The 20560-nt window shown below is 35.1% G+C and overlaps 2 protein-coding genes across 2 annotated transcripts; one reads left to right on the forward strand and one right to left on the reverse strand.

The window, feature by feature from the left end:
- The first annotated feature begins 7300 nt into the window (after positions 1-7300).
- On the forward strand, positions 7301-8936 carry LOC126726610 (phenylacetaldehyde synthase-like). Its single transcript, XM_050431889.1, has one exon. The coding sequence runs from the start codon at positions 7398-7400 to the stop codon at positions 8934-8936; it is 1539 nt and encodes a 512-aa protein (XP_050287846.1). The 5' UTR covers positions 7301-7397.
- Positions 8937-12790: 3854 nt separating this feature from the next.
- LOC126728508 (stemmadenine O-acetyltransferase-like) lies at positions 12791-18410 on the reverse strand. Its single transcript, XM_050434316.1, has 3 exons — positions 18230-18410; positions 17987-18160; positions 12791-13200 (listed from the first exon to the last, which is right to left on the reverse strand). Exons 1-3 carry the CDS (start codon positions 18408-18410, stop codon positions 12791-12793), a joined length of 765 nt encoding a protein of 254 aa, XP_050290273.1.
- Between the last annotated feature and the right edge of the window lie 2150 nt (positions 18411-20560).

The raw sequence follows: 20560 nt of genomic DNA on the forward strand, positions 1-20560 counted from the left end.
ACACAGAGTATATGAGTTCTAGGTCTCTGTATCTATGTATGACGGCTTTTGAAATATGCCTTATATATGACTAGGGTTGTGAGAAAGGAAACCTTAATCAAATAAAACAGCATTGGCCAGATTTTAGATCTAGAATTTCTAAAATCATAATTCTCAATAGATCAAACTTGTGTCGAGTTTACTGAGAGTTTATTTATTATTGTATTTGAGGTGCAATAACTTTAATTAATGTTTGCTAGACTGATAGGTTAGTCATGTACCTAATATAATTTGTATTATATATAGGATTTGGCTCGTGATAGTGTCCGTAATAGAGCTATAAGTTTTGAATTTGTAGACAACTAAAGCTTATTGTGTAAGTTGTGGAATTAAATTTTTTATCAGTCAAGGGATAGCTTTAGGATTCGATTATACATTTGGTTGCTCAGTGCTTGTAGCTCTTCTAAAATATTTAGTACTTACTTTTATCAGGAAATAATTGAGTCATTCAGTGTAACCGGGTAACCACGTGATGAAGTAAATATTTTAATAATTAATAAGTCATGTAATAGGTTATCTATTGTACATCATGCAACACATGCGTCTAGTCATTTGGCACAACCATAATTTCTAAAAAACCTAACTTTTATTATATTTATATAATATGACAAGAAATTTGATAAGTTACATTTTAGTATTTAAGATTTAAAAATGTACTAATTAAGTTAGTACTTCTGTAATTTTACCATTATAACTTATAATACTTACTTACGAGACAAAATTTGGCATAGACACATAATGCTCCATCTTAACAAGCTTAAAGAATCTGATTCTCACCCAAAAAAAAAAAAAAAAAAAAAAAAAAACCCACACAAAACAAGCAAGCCTAAAGAATCAATAGTTCTTCTTTTTTGGGGGGTAAGTGACACCCATAAAGCTGTTGTACATGGTTCACGTTATTGAATATAGTGTTTTCATGTATGTTTCATTGGGAAATTTATTGATTAGTCGGGGAGCATTGCTTCCTCTCACATGAGAGGTGCAACCATCGTATGAAAGGATGGAGCAATGCTCCCAAACTACACAATAATTACTCGCTTTACTATTAATAGGTTTCATTTTGTACACTCTTTTCGGCCACTCTACTATCACTTTCCGACTGGATACAGAGAAAATATCGTATTGTATCTGTATGGCCTCAACAGTGAACACGTCTCCTTGGTTGTCTCTTTTGGTTGATAATTGTAATTGTATGTAACCGTATTGTAACTACTTTTTCAGGCTTGGAATGTGGAGCTGATCAATGGCATTTCTCGTGAAGGCAACTATTAAGCTAACCTTGCAACAACTGGAAAACATACTGGCCGACCTTTTTGTATTCATCCCTTGGTGCTGTAAATGACTTGGACAGTCTTTTGTTTAGTAACTATTTTTTGTAACTCTTCTTTTATGGAACATAGATTTTCTCTCTTAATACAACTTTCCTACTTTTCATTCCAAAAACAAAAAAGAAGAGGCTCATTTTTTATTTATCCCAACCTTTCTCCTCACTTGCTACATAAATTGGTACCAGTATATACGGTTTTATAAACATGCAGTCATGCACATTAATATAGAAAAAAAAATTACAATTTCACAAAGTAGGCCAATCATCTCCTCCCTCCCTAACTCACACTGCCACCACAACTGACTGTTCTAACTCGTCTCATCATCATCACCAACACAACTCACTACCTACCAAAGCTTTTATAACATTTAAACAATAAAAGATTATTTTCAAGGTCTCAACCAAACAATAAAATAAAAAAATTACAAAAAAAAAATGTTTTATATTATAAATAATGGTTAATTTCCACTTTCATCCTTTACTTATGGTACAATTACAATGTCCCTTAAACTTGAAAATTAAGCAGTGTTCCCTTGATTATGACCAATAAGCACTTTACATCTTTATTAGGGTTGGTGTCAGGTTTGTGTCGTGTCGACTTATGAGTATTTGACTATATGGATCAACACTAACTCAACACATTTATTAAATGAGCTAAAATTCATCAACCCTAACACAACTTTTTTATTAAACAGAGTAGTCGTGTCGACCTATTTATCAGATTTTATCAAATTGAAAAGAAAAAAAAAGTACAAATTTTAGTATATAACCAAATTGATCTGAACTATAAAAAAACCAAACAAATAAATTTTTTTAATATAAAATTAAGAGCAAACAAGTAAATGCATCACAAATAATCTTTCAAAACTAAAGTATATTTCAATATCACAAATTAATCGATCACAATATGTCAAAGAAAATAAACCACAACAAATAATAAGTTTATATACCTAAGATTTGAAGGGTATATTGGTAAAATATCATTTAAGGCTCAACCAATAATACGGACACTAGTGCATATATAAATGGGTCAATCATGTGAACTGAATATGACATGAACCAGTTAAGGCTCAACCAATAAGCTACCAATTTTGTGTCGTATCATGTCTAGTTCTCAGGTTTTGTCGAATTTTACCATCCCTAATCTTTATCATTACAAAAATCCAATGATATGGGGCAAATTACTTATTACCTATTATTAAGGGGAGACCATTAGAAAAATCCTAATGATATGGGGCAAATTTTTTAGTATTATTAATTTTATTGATTTTTTATGTAAGACATAAACCAAAAATCAAAACTACATCATTTTGGAGGTCATTAGCGATGAAATTATAACGGACACTGATGAAATAACTGAATTGAATAAATTTAAATTTAGAAGAATGATTTGAACATAATTGAAGTTATAGGGAAAAAATGAATTTTAAGAAAAGTTATAGGTTATAATTTTTTATTTAACTTATATTTGTACTAGTGATTTAGGGGTTTGTTAGTAAAAGGTAAGCAGAATGGAATAATTTGATTAGAAAACACTGAAGGGTGCTAATAGAGAGAGGATGTGATAGGAAAGCAAGAAATTAGGTGTGGGGGCCTTTTGTGAGTTTGGACCTTTGCCTTTCTGCCATACTAAGGCCTGTGAATTTGGGGTAAGGGAGTTGGGACTGGCTTAGTTTGGGCTGCACATTAGGCTAACTTGTGCACGAGTTAGGCTCACCCAAGGTGGAGACAAGCCATGGAAAGCACTGCAAGCTGAATGTAAGGCATGGTTATGGCTGGCTAGCTGTTACAGCAAAAATATACTATGGTAGAATGTTATGGTTAAACACGTTTAATGGAGTCACAATAGGTAATTAACATCGTTATTAAAATAAACAGGTTTACAGCAGAACAATTAATACAACAAATAGAACAAAAAATAAAATACTACAAAAGGACATGTAATGCTAAAACGAAACTAGTAAATATAAACTAAAAAGGAGGTGGTCACAGGACGTCCAGTGATGCAACGAGGGTAGCCTCGTGTTCCCCAACCTTGGGTTGGGCAGTTTGTAGAAATGGATCCAAAAAGGGAACCAATCGCCAATGCAGGTAACCTCAATGCAGGTTTCTACTATAGAAATTACTTGTGCTAGGGAGAGGGCCTAAATGGTTTCATGTTCTAGATTATAGGTTCAAGAGAGTGGGAATGTCAAGGGGAGAGAAAAGTCGATCTTTTGATGCATGCCTCTATTTTTGTCATAACTCTCTCTCAATCTTACCACTTGATTTTCTTATTTTCTTTTGAGTTTCTTTTCTCTTTTCTCTCTAGGTGTTTTCTATCTACCTCTTGTCACTCCTTCCTCCTTCTGTTCGTCCCCTGTTCACGGTTACCTCTATCCCTTTTATACTTGCTTAAATTTATGGGATTCCTCCCTTTTGTCCTTAAGGCTGTACCAACTACTTTTGGCATCTTTCCAAGACTAGCCTATTGGTTGCCCAGCCATTACCTCTGCTTAGAGGGTGCTTGCCACACCACACCCCATTTCTAAAAAAAAATTATTGTTTTGTTTCTCTCCCACTAACTACCTTGCCTCCCCTCAGTGGATAAGAGTTGAGTGCTCTCTATACCTACCCCTATGGCATGCATCAAGTGGTCCTAGTCTGTATTTACCTCTTTTAGGAGAAATGTCATCCAAGCAAAGCATTTTCCCGAAAGGAGTCTCAGCAAGAACACCAGAATAGATCTCTTTTATCCCCACTGCCAAACCATACCCTTTGAATATCTTGACCGAGAACCCACCTCCCATGTATTGGCTAAGTACATGTAGGTTGTGCCCTGGGCCTTATGCGAGTGCCACTACCATCTAGGTTTGTCTTCTTTCATTCCCACACCATTCTTGCCACTCCTGTGCCGTATTCTTCTACCATGTGTACTGGGTAAAGTTTGTCTTCTGCAGCGTGAGGCATGCGTGGACTTTTGGGCTTGCATTACCCTCCATGGAACAGGCATTGCCCAGACAAGGGCCTCTATCCATGTAGCTCATTGGGTGCCTATTCCTGCCATTCCTTTTCCATTCCATGGGCCTGCTAGCCATGTTGACCCATTGGGCCTATTACCTCTTTCATTGGGCTTCCCCGGCCCACTTTCCTCATCTTTTCTCCTTATTCTTCCCATAGGCCTACTGGCTGTCATTCCTGTCATGCTGGCCCATTGGGCTTGCTACCTCTTTTCTTGGGCTTCCTTGACCCACTAATTTCATCTTTACCTATTATTCTTCCTATTGGCCTGTTGGCTATTATTCCTGCCATACTGGCCCATTGGGCTTGCTACCTCTTTTCTTGGGCTACCCGGCCCAGTAACTTCATCTTTACATCTTATTTTTCCCATGGACCCACTACCTTTTACTCCTGCTATGTTGGCTCATTGGGCTTACTACCTCTTTTCTTGGGCTTTCCCAACCCAATAACTTCATCTTTACCTCTTATTCTTTCCATGGGCCAGCTAGTTGTTATTCTTGTCATGCTGACCCATTGGGCTTACTAACTTGCTTTTACCATTCTTATTTCTTTTTCTTTCAATTTCCCTTATTGTTGAGCTTCTTCTATTATTGGGCCTTTCATAGAAAATGGGCATCAACAATAGGAAATGAAATTCTTGTAAATGTAGTATCTATTACATACTCACTAATATACACACAAAATTGTGTGTGTACAAGAGTATGTGTATTAGTGCATATACAACAGAATTTTTCCATTTTGTAATACGTTAAAGCAATCTAAATCACTAGAGATTGATTACGTAATGGTAAGCTTAACGTGGTAAGATTTCAATCTTCAACGTGTTGGAATACATATATCTTGAAGCTTTCAATCTTCGAGATATTCAATATATTTGCTAGGAAATTTTTTTTTTTTTTTTTTTTTAGAATACTAAGTATTTTTAACACACACACACGGGGACAGGGGAGAATTTTAAAAAAAAAAAACTTAAATTGGTGTATATCCAAAAGGGCCTAAACACTATGGCTACATATATCTATATAGCTAGATTCTGGACCTCCGACTTCTACTCCTATTGTTCATGTGGGCATCAACAATAGGAAATGAAATTCTTGTAAACGTAGTATTTATTACATACTCACTAATATACACACAAAATTGTGTGTGTACAAGAGTATGCGTATTAGTGCATATATAACAGAATTTTTCCATTTTGTAATACATTAAAGCAATCCAAATCACTAGAGATCGATTATGTAATGATAAGCTTAACGTGGTAAGCTTTCAATCTTCAATGTGTTGGAATACGTATATCTTGAAGCTTTCAATCTTCAAGATATTCGAAATATTCTCTAGGAAAGGTTTTTTTTTTTTTTTTTTTTGAGAATACTAAATATTTTTAACACACACACACACACACAGGGAGAGGGGAGAAGGCTTTTTTAAAGAAACTTACAATGGTATATATCCAAAAGGGTCTAAACACTATGGCTACATATATCTAGATAGCTAGATTCTGGACCTCTGACTTCTACTCCTATTGTTCATGTGGGCATCAACAATAGGAAATGAAATTCTTGTAAATGTAGTATCTATTACATACTCACTAATATACAAACAAAATTGTGTGTGTACAAGAGTATGTGTATTAGTGCATATACAATAGAATTTTTCCATTTTGTAATACGTTAAAGCAATCCAAATCACTAGAGATTGATTATGTAATGGTAAGCTTGACGTGGTAAGCTTTCAATCTTCAACGTGTTGGAATACATATATCTTGATATATCTCGAAGCTTTCAATCTTTGAGATATTTGCTAGGAAAGTTTTTTTTTTTTTTTTTTTTTTAGAATACTTCCAAAAGGGCCTAAACACTCTGACTACATATATCTAGATAGCTAAATTGTAGACCTCCAACTTCTACTCCTATTGTTCATCTAGGCATCAACAATAGGAAACGAAATTCTTGTAAATGTAATATCTATTACATACTCACTAATATACACACAAAATTGTGTGTGTACAAGAGTATGTGTATTAGTGCATATACAACAGAATTTTTCCATTTTGTAATACGTTAAAGCAATCCAAATCACTAGAGACCGATTACGTAATGTTAAGCTTGACGTGGTAAGCTTTAATTTCAATCTTCAACGTGTTGGAATACATATATCTTGATATATCTTGAAGCTTTCAATCATCGAGATATTCGAGATATATGCTAGGAAAGTTTTTTTTTTTTTTTTTTTTTTTAGAATACTAAGTATTTTTAACACACGCACACGGGAAGAGGGAGAAGGGAGAAGGTTTTTTTTAAAGAAACTTACAATGATGTGTATCCAAAAGGACCTAAACACTGTGGCTACATATATCTAGATAGCTAGATTCTGGACCTCCGACTTCTACTCCTATTGTTCATGTGGGCATCAACAATAGGAAATGAAATTCTTGTAAATGTAGTATCTATTACATACTCAATAATATACACACAAAATTGTGTGTACAAGAGTATGTGTATTAGTGCATATATAATAGAATTTATCCATTTTGTAATACGTTAAAGCAATCCAAATCACTAGAGACCGATTACGTAATGGTAAGCTTGACGTGGTAAGGTTTCAATCTTCCACGTGTTGGAATACATATATCTTGATATATCTCAAAGCTTTCAATCTTCAAGATATCCGCTAGGAAAGTTAAGGCCAAACACTGTGGCTACATATTCTGGACCTCCAACTTCTACTCCTATTGTTCATCTGGGCCCGTTGAATTATTTGAAAAACCACATATGATACAAAACATAGGCTAAGGCCCAACGATTGTGGCTGTTGAGACAATGGTGGTCTATTCGCGAAGAAAATCACGTGAATTTCATTCCTCGTAGCTTCATGACATCTATATAAACTCTCCATTCCCTTCATTTTATCTCATCAGCTACAAGATAGTCTCTAGTTTCTCGTTTCACTTTTTCCTTTCCACAATCATAACCCTTCCACCAGAAAACCAAAGAATCCTGAACCATTTCTTTTCCCCATAGTACATATATATATGGGTAGCATCAAGTCTGACCATATGCCCAACCATACTTCTTCCCATAACATTAACCTATTAGACCCCGAGGAATTCAGGCGGCAAGGCCATATGATCATAGACTTCCTTGCTGATTATTATCGTGATGTAGAAAAATACCCGGTTCTAAGCCAAGTCGAACAAGGATATCTCCGAAAATGCCTGCCAGAGTCCATCCCACATAATCCAGAACCCATTGAAACCATTCTTCAGGATGTACAGGAGCACATAGTTCCTGGTTTAACACATTGGCAAAGCCCTAACTTCTTTGCTTACTTCCAATGCACTAGTAGCATTGCAGGGTTTCTAGGCGAGATGCTTAGCACCGGCTTCAATGTGGTCGGATTCAGTTGGATTGCATCACCAGCAGCTACTGAACTAGAGACAATAGTCGTGGATTGGCTTGGAGAGATGCTTGAGCTGCCAAAGTCTTTCCTTTTCTCTGGCAATGGCGGGGGTGTGCTACAAGGGACTACTTGTGAGGCCGTTTTGTGCACAATTGTCGCTGCAAGGGATCAAATGCTAAGCCAAATTGGGAAAGAGAACCTCATAAAGTTGGTGGTTTATGCTTCTGACCAGACACATAGTGCAATCCAAAAGGCAGCAAAAATAGCAGGGATCCATCCAATGAATTTCAGAGCCATCAAGACTTCTAAGTCAACATCATATGCACTATCACCTGACTCACTACGAGCCCAAATTTGCGAAGATGTGGAAGCAGGCCTAGTTCCATTGTTTTTATGTGCCACCGTGGGAACAACTGCAACAGCTGCCATTGATCCACTAGAATCGTTATGTGCTGTGGCAAAAGATTATGGAATGTGGGTTCATGTTGATGCTGCTTATGCCGGAAGCGCCTGTATTTGTCTTGAGTTTCGGCACTTCATCGATGGTGTTGAGGGTGCAAATTCATTTAGTCTCAATGCACACAAATGGTTCTTAACCTCTTTGGATTGTTGCTGCCTTTGGGTAAAAGATCCGAGCGCCTTGATAAAGTCACTCTCAACCAACCCTGAGTTCTTGAGGAATAAAGCCTCGGATTCAAAGCAAGTGGTGGACTATAAAGACTGGCAGATAACCCTAAGCCGAAGATTTCGTTCCTTGAAATTATGGTTTGTGCTTAGAAGCTATGGTGTAGCTAACCTTAGGAGCTTCATGAGAAACCATGTGAAAATGGCCAAACTTTTTGAAGGGTTTGTAGCTATGGATAAAAGGTTTGAAATCGTGGTACCTATAAATTTTGCCATGGTTTGTTTCAGGATTTTGCCATCGGCACTAAGTGAGACAGTATACAAAAATGGTAAGCTTGACATAGTAAGCGAGGAACTTGCCAATGAGGCAAACCGCAAATTGTTGGAGTCCATTAACATGTCGGGCTGTGTCTTCATGACTCATGCGGTGGTCGAGGGAGTATACGTGATACGATTTGCCGTTGGTGCAACTATAGTTGAGGAACGACACGTTATCACGGCTTGGAAAGTGGTGCAGGAGCATGCAAATGTCATACTAAGCACTTAATTAGTTCTTGTGTAAGCCTAGATAGGCTGAATCTTCTTTGCATGCAGCCAGTAAAATATTTTTTTTCGTACAATAAATGGGGGTAAGGATTTGAAATTTAGTTCTTCCCATGAGAAGAATCAATCCCCTCCACCATTTGTTAAAATATGACCAATGTAATTTTGAATTTAAAAATAAAAGCATGAATTTGCTAAGTGTGTTTGCGGAAAGATTATAAACTAGCTTTTTTATTTTGAGTATTGTTTGTAGTTCTCACATTACTTTTTGTATTAACTTTATTTCAATAATCAAATTTTCAATTTTTTGAAATATGCTAACTTTTAGCTTTTTGTCCCATATTATGCAAATAATCTATTGAAAAGAAACAATTCACAAACGAACTTCTATTTGAGAACAACTTATCTATAACCTTTTAATGAAATCATTTGTTAAAAGTATTGTAGATAAAAGTAACTAGCATTTGTGCAAAAACTAGAGCTTGAGACCTACAAACAATCAACTTTACCTTACTTTTTAAACAAAAGGTTATAGCGGGTCCCCCAATGTGCCAAGCCGGTTGACTAATTAAGCTCACTTAAGCCACACCCAAAAAAAAAATAATAATAATTCTTTGCGGTACCCACAAATAATAGAAGCAATAAGTAATAAACTAGCATTTTTAAGCTATTTAAGTGCATCCCAAATGCACACTTAGTGTTTGAAAAACATGGTTTGTATCGCATTCAAAACATAGGCAACGGAAAATTAACGGATCTACTTCATTCGCAATTAATAACATGTAATATGTAAATTTCAGAATTTAAGAACAAGAGAGCATACCTTGATGCGGTGAAATTCAAAACCAAATATTAGAAGTACTTGGGAACACTTTTAATCTTCACTCCAATTCCACTTTTGCCCAAGAAGTGTGGTTTCTCAATCAGTTTTCACGTATGTGTTCAAGGGAGAATAAGAGGGTGGCTTACACTCACATACACACCATTTCATTCTATATGAAATTTTGTATGTTTCTCTCCTTATATATAACTAATTATCTAATTGGGCTAGCCTTTTTGGACCATTCCAATTGAACTTTAGTATGTGGCTTGAAATGAGACCAAAAGGACAAATAAGACACTAGCTCCAATGGGTTTTAGACTTTTCTGTCAACTCTTAACAAGCCCAAATTAAATTACCATTAATTATATTTAATACAATTATATAAATATAATTGCACTCTAGACCTTATTAATAAATTATATCTCAAAACTTTATTATACATTCAGCCCCGTCATTAAAATATTCGTAGTAATACAAAATCATGAATGTTGACTGACACTTTGAAAATTACTACATCTTAATCCTTGAGTACCCGGTTTAATCCTTTAAGTTATTCATCATATATTTATGAAATCAAATTTCATAAATATATACTTTAGTAACTTCTTACTAAAGTAGTTAGGCCTAACATTCTAAATAACCAAACTCATTAAACTTATTTCAAGGGAATATTTTATATCTTCGTTAAAAGATTATGAATTCTATCTTGAGAACATATGTTCCTTCAACATTAAATATGGGTGCCCAACATACTAAAATTTTGATCGTGACTTTAAATCTCACTCCTGATATATCAAAACAACCTACACTTTATGATCAAGTTCATTATTCTCTCAGGATTAAGAGTTGATGTAAATAAAAGTTTTGAGATTTATTATTCATTAGACAGTCATTAGTAGAATAATAAATCTCACAGTAGTCCAGTTCAATATGTCTTAACACACAAAACATATCAACATATCAACTAAAAGTCTCCACTTCTATGATTAAGACAAATCATCTTAGTTGATATGTCATAATCTTCGCAGATGAAATGCCCAATTTTATCACCGGCTATGAACTACAATTCTGAGTTTACAAAGAACTTGTGATTTATATTTTCTGTAACTAAATCATATACTATGCATCTCATGGACTATATGATAATGTCCAAATATTCATGTTACCATTATTTTAGATAATAATAAAACAATTTTATTAATCACAACATAATGTCATACATAGCATCATACAATAGGATTTAAATGGCACATATCCTAACACTTAGAGCCTGGCAAAAACTTTTAGCTTTTTAATTAAGATCTACAGATAAAATTGCTCTTCTAGCAAGGGAATAAGCAAGTTTGTTGCCCTCCCTTTTTACATGTCTGAAACTATATATATTTATGAAAAACCTTTGATAGAATCCAAATCTCTTCAATAACATGACCAAACATAGTTTTTGATGGCGTCTGGTTGTTAATTGCTGTAACAAAACTCCTCAGTTGCACATCTCTAAGAGGTTTTCGTTGCACATCAAGGAATTCATTGAGTAGTTCCTTAGCTTTAAATGCCACTTCTATCAAAGCCCATGTTGGTTGCTTTTCTCTGATCCTATTTCTTCTTTGCCAAAGGTACCAGGTGATCATAGAAAATAATGCTATCATGAGAGGAGGAGCTTGTTCAATCACTGTACTAGCCAATTCAAACACTTGGAACTTACCCAGCTTGATTATGCGTATAATTCAGGGTTAATTATGGTTATAGGTTTCCCTTTGAATAAAGGAGAAATTGAGATCAACATGGTTTTGTTCCACCCACAAAACTTATTAAATTATGACTTTTCAAATAAGGGAGGAATTGGCAAGCCACAAAATATGATTTGTTTGATCAAGCTTGATCAACACAAGGTGAGAAAAATTATGCAGTGAGGAAGAGGCCATTGTTGCAAGACTTATTTTTTATATATATAATTTTTTTAGGGAAAGGGAGATTTGAGAAATGATATTCCCATTAAAAACACCAGCAATTTTTAGTTAAGCTATAAGATTCTTGGCATTGGAAGAGTTATTAGACTCTTACACCATGAAAGAAAAGTAACACAAGATTATTTTTTTCTTTAATAATTCAATATTTACAATAAAAGAGGGAATCGGAACCCTAGATGTTATGAACAAACTAAAAGGTACCAAAAAGATGTTATGAACAAACTAAAAGGTACCAAATTTTAAGATGAGCTTTCAAGTTATAGTATACCTTCCCAAAGTATTTGTTTATATACAGAAAATAAATATTAGCAAATATTCAAATTTAAAATATAGAATTAAGTGTGATTATGTAACCGATTCCTTAACTTGCTATCATCATTAGATACTTGATTCTTGCTTAGAAGCTTTAATACCTTTATCCTTCCTATGATCTTGTTCTTTGTCAAAACGTTCAATCGAAGCCCTTTCTTCCTTATCATCCGCATGTTTTGCCCACCTTCAGAACCTCATATATAGCCAGCCCCCTTCGTCATGAGGAGGCATCTTTGATTTAGTCTTCAATTTATAATTTAAGAGTAAGAAATTATACAAGGGTAAGAACTAAGGACTAAGTCTAGGCCAAATAAGAAATGAGTGGAGCTATCATACTTGTTTGAGGTCCGCTTAATTTGTTCTTCTGGTTTTACAGTAGTAGTTTTGCTTTATTTTCCCAAAGTCAAGTTAACACACATGTTGCATTTAACAAGAAGACATAAATGTAAGAAGATTTTTTTTTTTTTTTTTTGTATATAAGAAGAAATTTTATTTAAGAAACTAGAGAACCAGCAGTATACAGAGAAATCAAGAGCTGACAATACTGCCAGCTGCAAAAACACCAACATAAACACTGACTAATTAGTTGATTTAAAGCAGAAGTTGACATTATTGTTGTCAATTGTAGCAAGGGTTGTGACAACTGCTCTCCCTTCTTACCATTTTTATTCTTAAAGAATCCTTTATTTTAGCTAATGAATCCGCTTAATGAAGAAACTTTGAAATCATGTTCTAGCTACTAGGAGCTCTTTAACATTAAAGCCTGAAGGATTTAGTAGCATATGCAAGGAGCTCCTTGTCACATTCAAATTTGGCCATATCTTCCTCATTCAAGTTTATCCATGCCTCTATTCCATCCCCAAGTTTGGTGTCTGAAAATGTAATTAGATTCTTGAAAGGTAAACTAACCCAACCAACCAAAAAAGGCTTTCCCCACCCAAAGTCAACGTCATATAAAGGAAACCCGCACAATGGAGTGAAATTTAATACAACATTATCTTGTGTCATGATTTTTCCACTCAGCTCTTTGAGGATATCAAAGTGTTCACTACCTTGTAGTTTTTTCACGTAATCCTTGTCAATTTTTCTTTTTGCATCTCTCAACTTGACAACAATGCCATACCAATCTTCCCGGCTGGTTTCTTTAGACACGATGGCTATTGTGACTTGGAATAAATTTCCAAAAGAATAGTCAAATAATGTGTCACGCCCCAAACCCGAAAGGGTCCAAAGCATGAGAAAAACATTTCAAAGGTATCTGTAGATTTTTTTTTTTTTTTTTTCCTTTTCGACAATTTAATCTAAATAAATCATATCAAGTATCAACATCAAGAATCATAATAATAATTCCATTAAATACACTCTCAAATTAAGTCAGAGCTCTATGCAATAAATACAATGACCATTGGCCACAAAAGAATGGAGATCTAAATAAATAATTACATATCATCAACTTGTCCCATTAGTGGAAATCCGGTTTTTTAAGCATAGAGAACTGGGCATATGTGGCAATTCCGTGAACCCCTAAAACCGGGGTTGGACCGCACGAACCGATGGCAAGAATCGTGTGGTCCAACCCCTTAGCAATTTTTTTTTTTTTTTATAAAAACAACTTAACACAATTTTATTCTACTTAATTAAATTACCCATCTCTTACAAGGAATTAAAAAAATTATAATTAAAATCCTTCAAAGATATTCAACTTTACTTAAAAAATTAATCATAAATTTTAATGTTTTCATGGTTATTATTTTATTTTATTAACTTTCTTATTTAATTATTAAATATATGCTTGAAAATCATTAAATTTCCCTCACATATATAGATATATTAGTCAATTTTTCTAGTTTTATAAATTTAATATCTATATTTAGGTTTTAATTAATTATGATGTCATCACGATTCGACCTCGATCGACCTCGATTCGACCTCAAAAATTTTGAATCTCTTCCTTTTACGGTTCAATGAACGATCCGGGTCTGAAAACCTTAGTATTAGATACAAAAGAATTGAGTCAAGCCTACTCTAAGTTATACATCATCAATTATCTCCATCACAAAAGTCAGCCTCCATCAACAATTAGTCTAACTACTGCTAGCTACCAACAAGCTGTCTTAAAACGATAGTTGCCTACTCTAAAAAAGTTTGTAAAATAATGGAATGAGACAAAGCCCAATAAGTAGCATAATTAATGGGAGTGGAGGAAATGCAAGTTTCATAACGATGAACAGTTTACAAAGCATGTTATAATTTGGAAATTTCCAGGTAAATTCTATGAAACCATTTCCAAAAATAATATGACAAGAATGAATAAATTGACACAGCACAAAGCTTCTCAAGATGCTCTCATGAAATTACATACTATATATTCCTCAAAATATCTCAACATGAAACTACGTACTATACACTGTGAGCAATAACAACACCATTCCAAACCAGAAAATCTAACCCAAGGCCACATGACAATTGCCGATACAAAGTTGGAACTAATTTGCCGACACAAAACCAAAACTTATCGCCGACACTAAGCTAGAACTAATCTGCCGACACAAACCTGGAACTCATCGCTGACACAAAGCCGAAACTAATCTGCTGACACAAAGCCAAAACTCATCGCGGACACAAAGCCAGAACTAATCTACCGACACAAAACCGAAACTCATCACCGACACAAAGCAAGACCTCATAACCATCACAAAGATGGGTGCTAAGATACCAATGTCACACAAAGTATAGTATCTAGTTAGGTAATCATCGGGTAATCACATATCACAACCCAAGGGTAAAAACATGAAGAACTCACAATTTACAAGAATTCAAAACACAATTCATTTTCCAGTAGTTTCACAAAATCCTTTGAAGTATCCAACATATTCACATGGTTCTCAAATTTTCCAAAATCGTTTCTTGTCAATAAGATTTTCTATCAATTTCCCAAATATCACAAATCAAGATAAAACATCTTTAGAACTTGCAAATAATGCAATAATTCCATAAAATCCATTCCCAAGAATTTTATAAAAGATGCTTACCATTTCCAATCTAACAAATCATGCATTTCCCCATTCGCATTACCAAATATGATGCATGTTTCATAAATAGTCATATACAATAAGGTCACAACACAATACTTTTTAAGAAACTATAATCCCACAAAATTTTTTCCAAAATGTGTTTGACCCAAAAATAACGTTTATGCAACATGGTTATTTTCCAAAAATCCCATTAAAAAGCTACTTACCTTGCAACCCACAAAAGCCTAATTTTCCAAGCTCCAAATAAAATTAGCTAGAACCTAAACAATATCAAGCAAACTTATCACAATGGGCATAAAACTTGACATTGCATCTAGCTATGAATTAGAAATTGCTAATTAAGAAATTAATTAGGCAAGCCTAGCATTTAACCTCACAAAGAATGTATTCCACTTCTAAAGTTTCCCAACAATTTCATTACAAGGCATAGACTCCAACTAATCATCATGTCATTCTAAGCTTCACCTTTACCATAAGAGATCCTAACACTTTATGAATTTCTTCCTCAATATACATGTCATTTTCAAGAGACCCATAAAACAACAACATATATAACAATACCCACCATTACAAACCCCAAATGTAAATCTTCCACTAGCTCCAAATACACAATAAAAATTAGATTCATCAACTATTTCACATTAGAAAGTCAAAACTCCCAAATCTTCACCACTTAGCTAACCACCATTGTAAAAATCATAAACCCACTCATCAAATACATCCACCAAGACCAAAACCCATACATATAAACACATGAATATCACTTCCAAATCCCATAAATCACATGAATATCATTATCAAAACTTCGATAAGGAGAACCTCTAGCAAAAGCATAATACCCATAAAAAGATTAGAAATTTTTACCTCAAATAGTAGAGATGAGTTAGCCTTAGCTTTTCCTATGAATTTTTCTGGTGATCCTTGCCAGAAAAATTATGGTGGAGGTGGTGCTATGGAGTGTACCAGTGGGAGAGTGGGGAAGAGGAGTGTACGTGTTGTTGAGAAAAAGAAAGAAGCAAATGAGATAGAGAGGTGACCGGCCAAGAGGGTGAGATATGAGGTGATATTGTTGAGATTGTGTGGTTGAGGGGAGTGGGGTAGGTGGGTCACACGTGTGGCTCCTTTAAAAAAATATCTGACTTCCTTTTTTTTTTTTTCTCTCTCTCTCTTGATTTGGGCTAGGGCATTACATAATGGGCAGGGACAGACCCAGGTGGAGGCCTAAGGGGGCTCGAGCCCACCCTGGGCCCCAAAAAAAAATTAGTAGGTAAAATTTTCAAAAAAAAAAAAAAAAAAAAAAACTTGGGCCCCCCTTAGTTTCATGAACCATAGCCGACCAGCCCAGTCAACAACCCGTGTAAATCTAAAAAAAAAAAAAAAAACCAGCAATCCAAAACGGCAAAACCAAACAGAACAAGTGAAAAAGTGAAAAACGAAGGAAAAAAAAAAGAAAAAGAAAAGAGAGAGGCGAGACTTAGAGAGATTCATGCCGCCACTCACGCCACCACCACGCGAGAGAGAGACCCACCTCGCCACCCATCTTGTAGAATCGCAGACGGCAGAGCCGTCCCTGTCAACTATCAGCGTCGCATACCCAAACAGGAAACAGCCACACCAACGCTACCATGGCCCACGCGAGACCCATCTTGCCGCTAGTTGCTCGATCTGCCCAGCCCAGCTTCATTGCTCCAGCCTTCACAATTCACAAGTATTTAATCTATCCTTTCCTTCAAAACCTAATATAATATTTGTGAATCTCAAAATCTAACAATTTGTGCTTGTGGACTTGTGGTGTTTGTGTTTTTACTGATGAGTAATGAACTGAGTTGGTGATTGTGAATTGAATATGTGCCTGTGGTGTTTTTTTTTTTTTTTTGGCTTTTTGGCTTTGTGACTCTCTGTCTCTCTGTGTTTGTGACTTTCTCTCTTATATTATATAAATGAGAGAGAGAGAGAGAGAGAGAGAGAGAGAGTAGAGTTTGTAGAGATTAGAGAATATATTAGTGTAGTGTTTGACTGTTTGTTCTTTGTCAACTGGTAGTTGGGCAATAATAGAGACAAGTGACAAAAAAGAAATGGTAAAGTTAGGAAAAGTTTGTTGTTGCTAGTGTAGAAAGCAGAATAAATTCATAGTGTCGGTAATGGGATTGGGTGAGTGTCAGAAATATGGAGACAAGACAAAGACAAAGAGATAAATAAAGACAAAGACCAAAGACAAAAGACAAAAACAAATCATATAATATAGAAAATTGTTACACAAATTTAAGAAAATAACAGTGATTCACTTGCGCCTATTGTTAACTCATAATGCTAAATTAGATAAAGTTATAAATTGAAAAGAAGTGAGAAATACTAAATTTATAATTAAATGCATCATGCATATTACCTAGATTCTAGTATTTGTCTTTAGTTAGTAACAACAACCATTTGTGAGATAATATATGTGATTCTTATTTTATTTGCAGATCATGAAAAAATCAACTATTATTGGGTATTTGTCTTCATTGATAGTTTATTAATACTATATGGATGCGTATTTGAAATTTTTTTTTTTCGCTTATCTCCGCCCCGCCCCCTAGCTTGAAATCCTGGGTCCGTCCCTAATAATGGAGGATCCATTCTCGTCCTCAAATTCACTGCATGAAGAATTATGTGGAGCCTTTCAATCTTAGACTTCAATTGATCAGTGGCAACTACATATCGACTCCATATAAAAGCTAACAAGACCTCAACACGACTGGGGTATACTGGGTATTCCAAGCCTGAGCTTTCTACATATTTTGCTTTAAGTGCCTCAATTGAAGCAGAACTAAACACTTCTCTTTTGTCATAATAGCTTTTGAACCAATTCCAGATAAAGAAGTTATAGGTGGGAAGAGAATGGATGATTGAAATTGTGAATATATCTCACACTCACCTCTAGATGTGGCTGTCCAATTTTTCACAAATGTGCTAAAGGATGAGCCATCAGCAATCTTGTGGGAAATGCATGCACCAATGGCAATACCACCACAAGTGAAGTAGTTGACTAGAACAGGAAACACTAAATGGTGTGCGCCATCAATATCACATGGAAGAAATTTCTTCAACTCTACAAGATTTGGATCAGGAACAATATCTGAAAGCTGGCACTTGACTTGGGCTTCAAGCTACAAGACACCTTCATCGTTGCAGTCTACAATAAGATTGTCTTTAATGCGGCCAGTTAAAGGGTAGTAGCACTTTAAGACCTCGGACAATGATTTCTTCAACACACTAGATTTGATAGTTTCACTGCTGAATTTTGAGTAAGCATCATTCTTATTGTAGAAGCAAATAGAAGAAATATACACCGAAGGCATTATTTGGTCGAGAAAGGAAAGCTAATTGTTAGGAGAAAGGAAAGCCAATTGTTAGGTTTTAGACCCCCTAACACAATATGTTTAACCTAATATTAAGCTGAGTTGATTAACAAGTTTGTTAATTAAATCTAGGTTAAACGAATGTGTAAAAAAAATATAATGCGGAAAGTAAAGAACACACAGATCTGATGACCCAGGAAAATCAAACTGGTAAAAAACCTGGGGAGGATTTAACCTAGCTATCCTCAAGGTAAAAACAAATCCACAATGAAAAAATTGAATTTTGTACAATAAGATTTAGACCACTAACATCCTATTGCTATCTCGTGTAAAACTTACTACCACGACAACATGACAACTCCGAGTCCACAGACTACTTCTTTCCTTGATCTGCAGCAACCACAAGTTCTCCTACTTGTGACTTTGAGACTCCACTCAAAGGTTTTAGATCTTCTTGAAAGTTCTTTTTGCAACAACTAAAACAACCATCAAGTTCTTGATGTAAATCTTGATCTTGATAGTCCTCTGTGTGTGTTTGAAGGTAAACACCTCTTAGATCTCACAAAAGATTCAACATACAACTCAACAAAGACCTCTTAAACGTAGCTAAGGTTTTCCCTTTTATACTTGGAGTGAAACACTTAACCCTACACGTCATATGGGCTTGGGCTAGTTTGAGAATTCTGCAGAAAATTGCTAATCCATGATTCTCGATCGATTGAGTCTAATTTTTGATCGATCGAGCCTTGAAGATATTGAATAGTAATTTCCTACAATTACTCGATTCCAAACTTATATTAAACCAAACTTTAAGCAAGTCTAAACCTAGACTAAATGTTTTGATCATGGTTTGCCAACATATACAAATTGATGTTCTAATACATTAGTTCTTAAAGTCTTAGAACTTAACACTAATAATGGCAAAGATGGGTGGGTGTTGGTGAAGATGGTTTGATAATCTCGTTTGAGATTACTTTGAATGACTTAGAGAGATTCATTTTATCTTGGCATGCAAAATTCAAACTACTTTGAACAAGTGCTTCTATGTATGATTCTTATGCAAATGATGGTAAGTATAAGTATAAGTGTGTGTGTGTGTGTGTGTGTGTGTGTGTGTGTGTGTGTGTGTGTGTGTGTATTTTTCTATGAAAACTCACTTAGTGTATAAAACATTTGTGAATGTTTAGACCCCCCAAATACAAATTTTCCAATATAAACTTATATTCAAGGAATATATGTGCGGAATATGGAATATAAGCAATACCCAAATTACCAAACTACTCTAAGCCATTAATTAATCACAACCAGCAGAAATTAAAAGCTAAAAGTAAGGGAAAGAGATATGCAAATACAAGATAACACGGGCACATGTTATCGAAGAGAAAATTGAAGAACTCGGCAAAAAACCTCTCTACTGCCCTCCAAGCGGTAAATGATCCACTAGAAAATCAATTGGGATACATGAATAGTAATAGACCCTCTAAGCCTAATCTACCCAATGCACCTAAGCCCTCCAAACTTCTTGCTCCAACAAGGTTACGCCAAACCGTGTCTTCTTTAGCTTTCCGGATCCCGCAATTAGCCCATTACATCAACCAATATAAATTGATTCTCTCTTGAACTGCTTCCCAAACACTAAGAACCTTCTCACTACTCTGAATTTGGTGAGGTAAGTATTTGGTTTATGATCCTCTATAGGTATGACAATGGAGAGGATGAGAGTAGAGGAATTTGAAGAATCAAATGTATAAGATTGTGGATGAATCAATCTTGTTTTTCTCTAGGGTTTCTCTCTCAAAATTCTCTCTCAAAGCTCTCTACATTTCATAGGTATAAGGGTATTTATAGTAGGGTATGAGATGGAATGTGAAAAGTTATTTTTCAGCAAAACAGGGGGCACTAGTGAGTCACTTCGCAACTGGGATAAGTCACGAGTTCCAATCGCCAGTTACCAGACTAGGCTAGACTATACTTTTTGTCCTGTAGTGATCTAGCTGGCCTGACTCTTCATCTTCCTGCATGCTTCACACGTGTGCTTCATTTTGGCAAGTCACCACTCACGAGTCCAGTCGCGAGTCACCTTCTTGTTGCACACACTTGATCAAATCTTCACACTCTCTCACATACAACCCTTACATTATTCCCACCTA

This window comes from Quercus robur, chromosome 5 (genome assembly GCF_932294415.1).
Source record: "Quercus robur chromosome 5, dhQueRobu3.1, whole genome shotgun sequence".
NCBI classification, from domain to species: Eukaryota; Viridiplantae; Streptophyta; class Magnoliopsida; order Fagales; family Fagaceae; genus Quercus; species Quercus robur.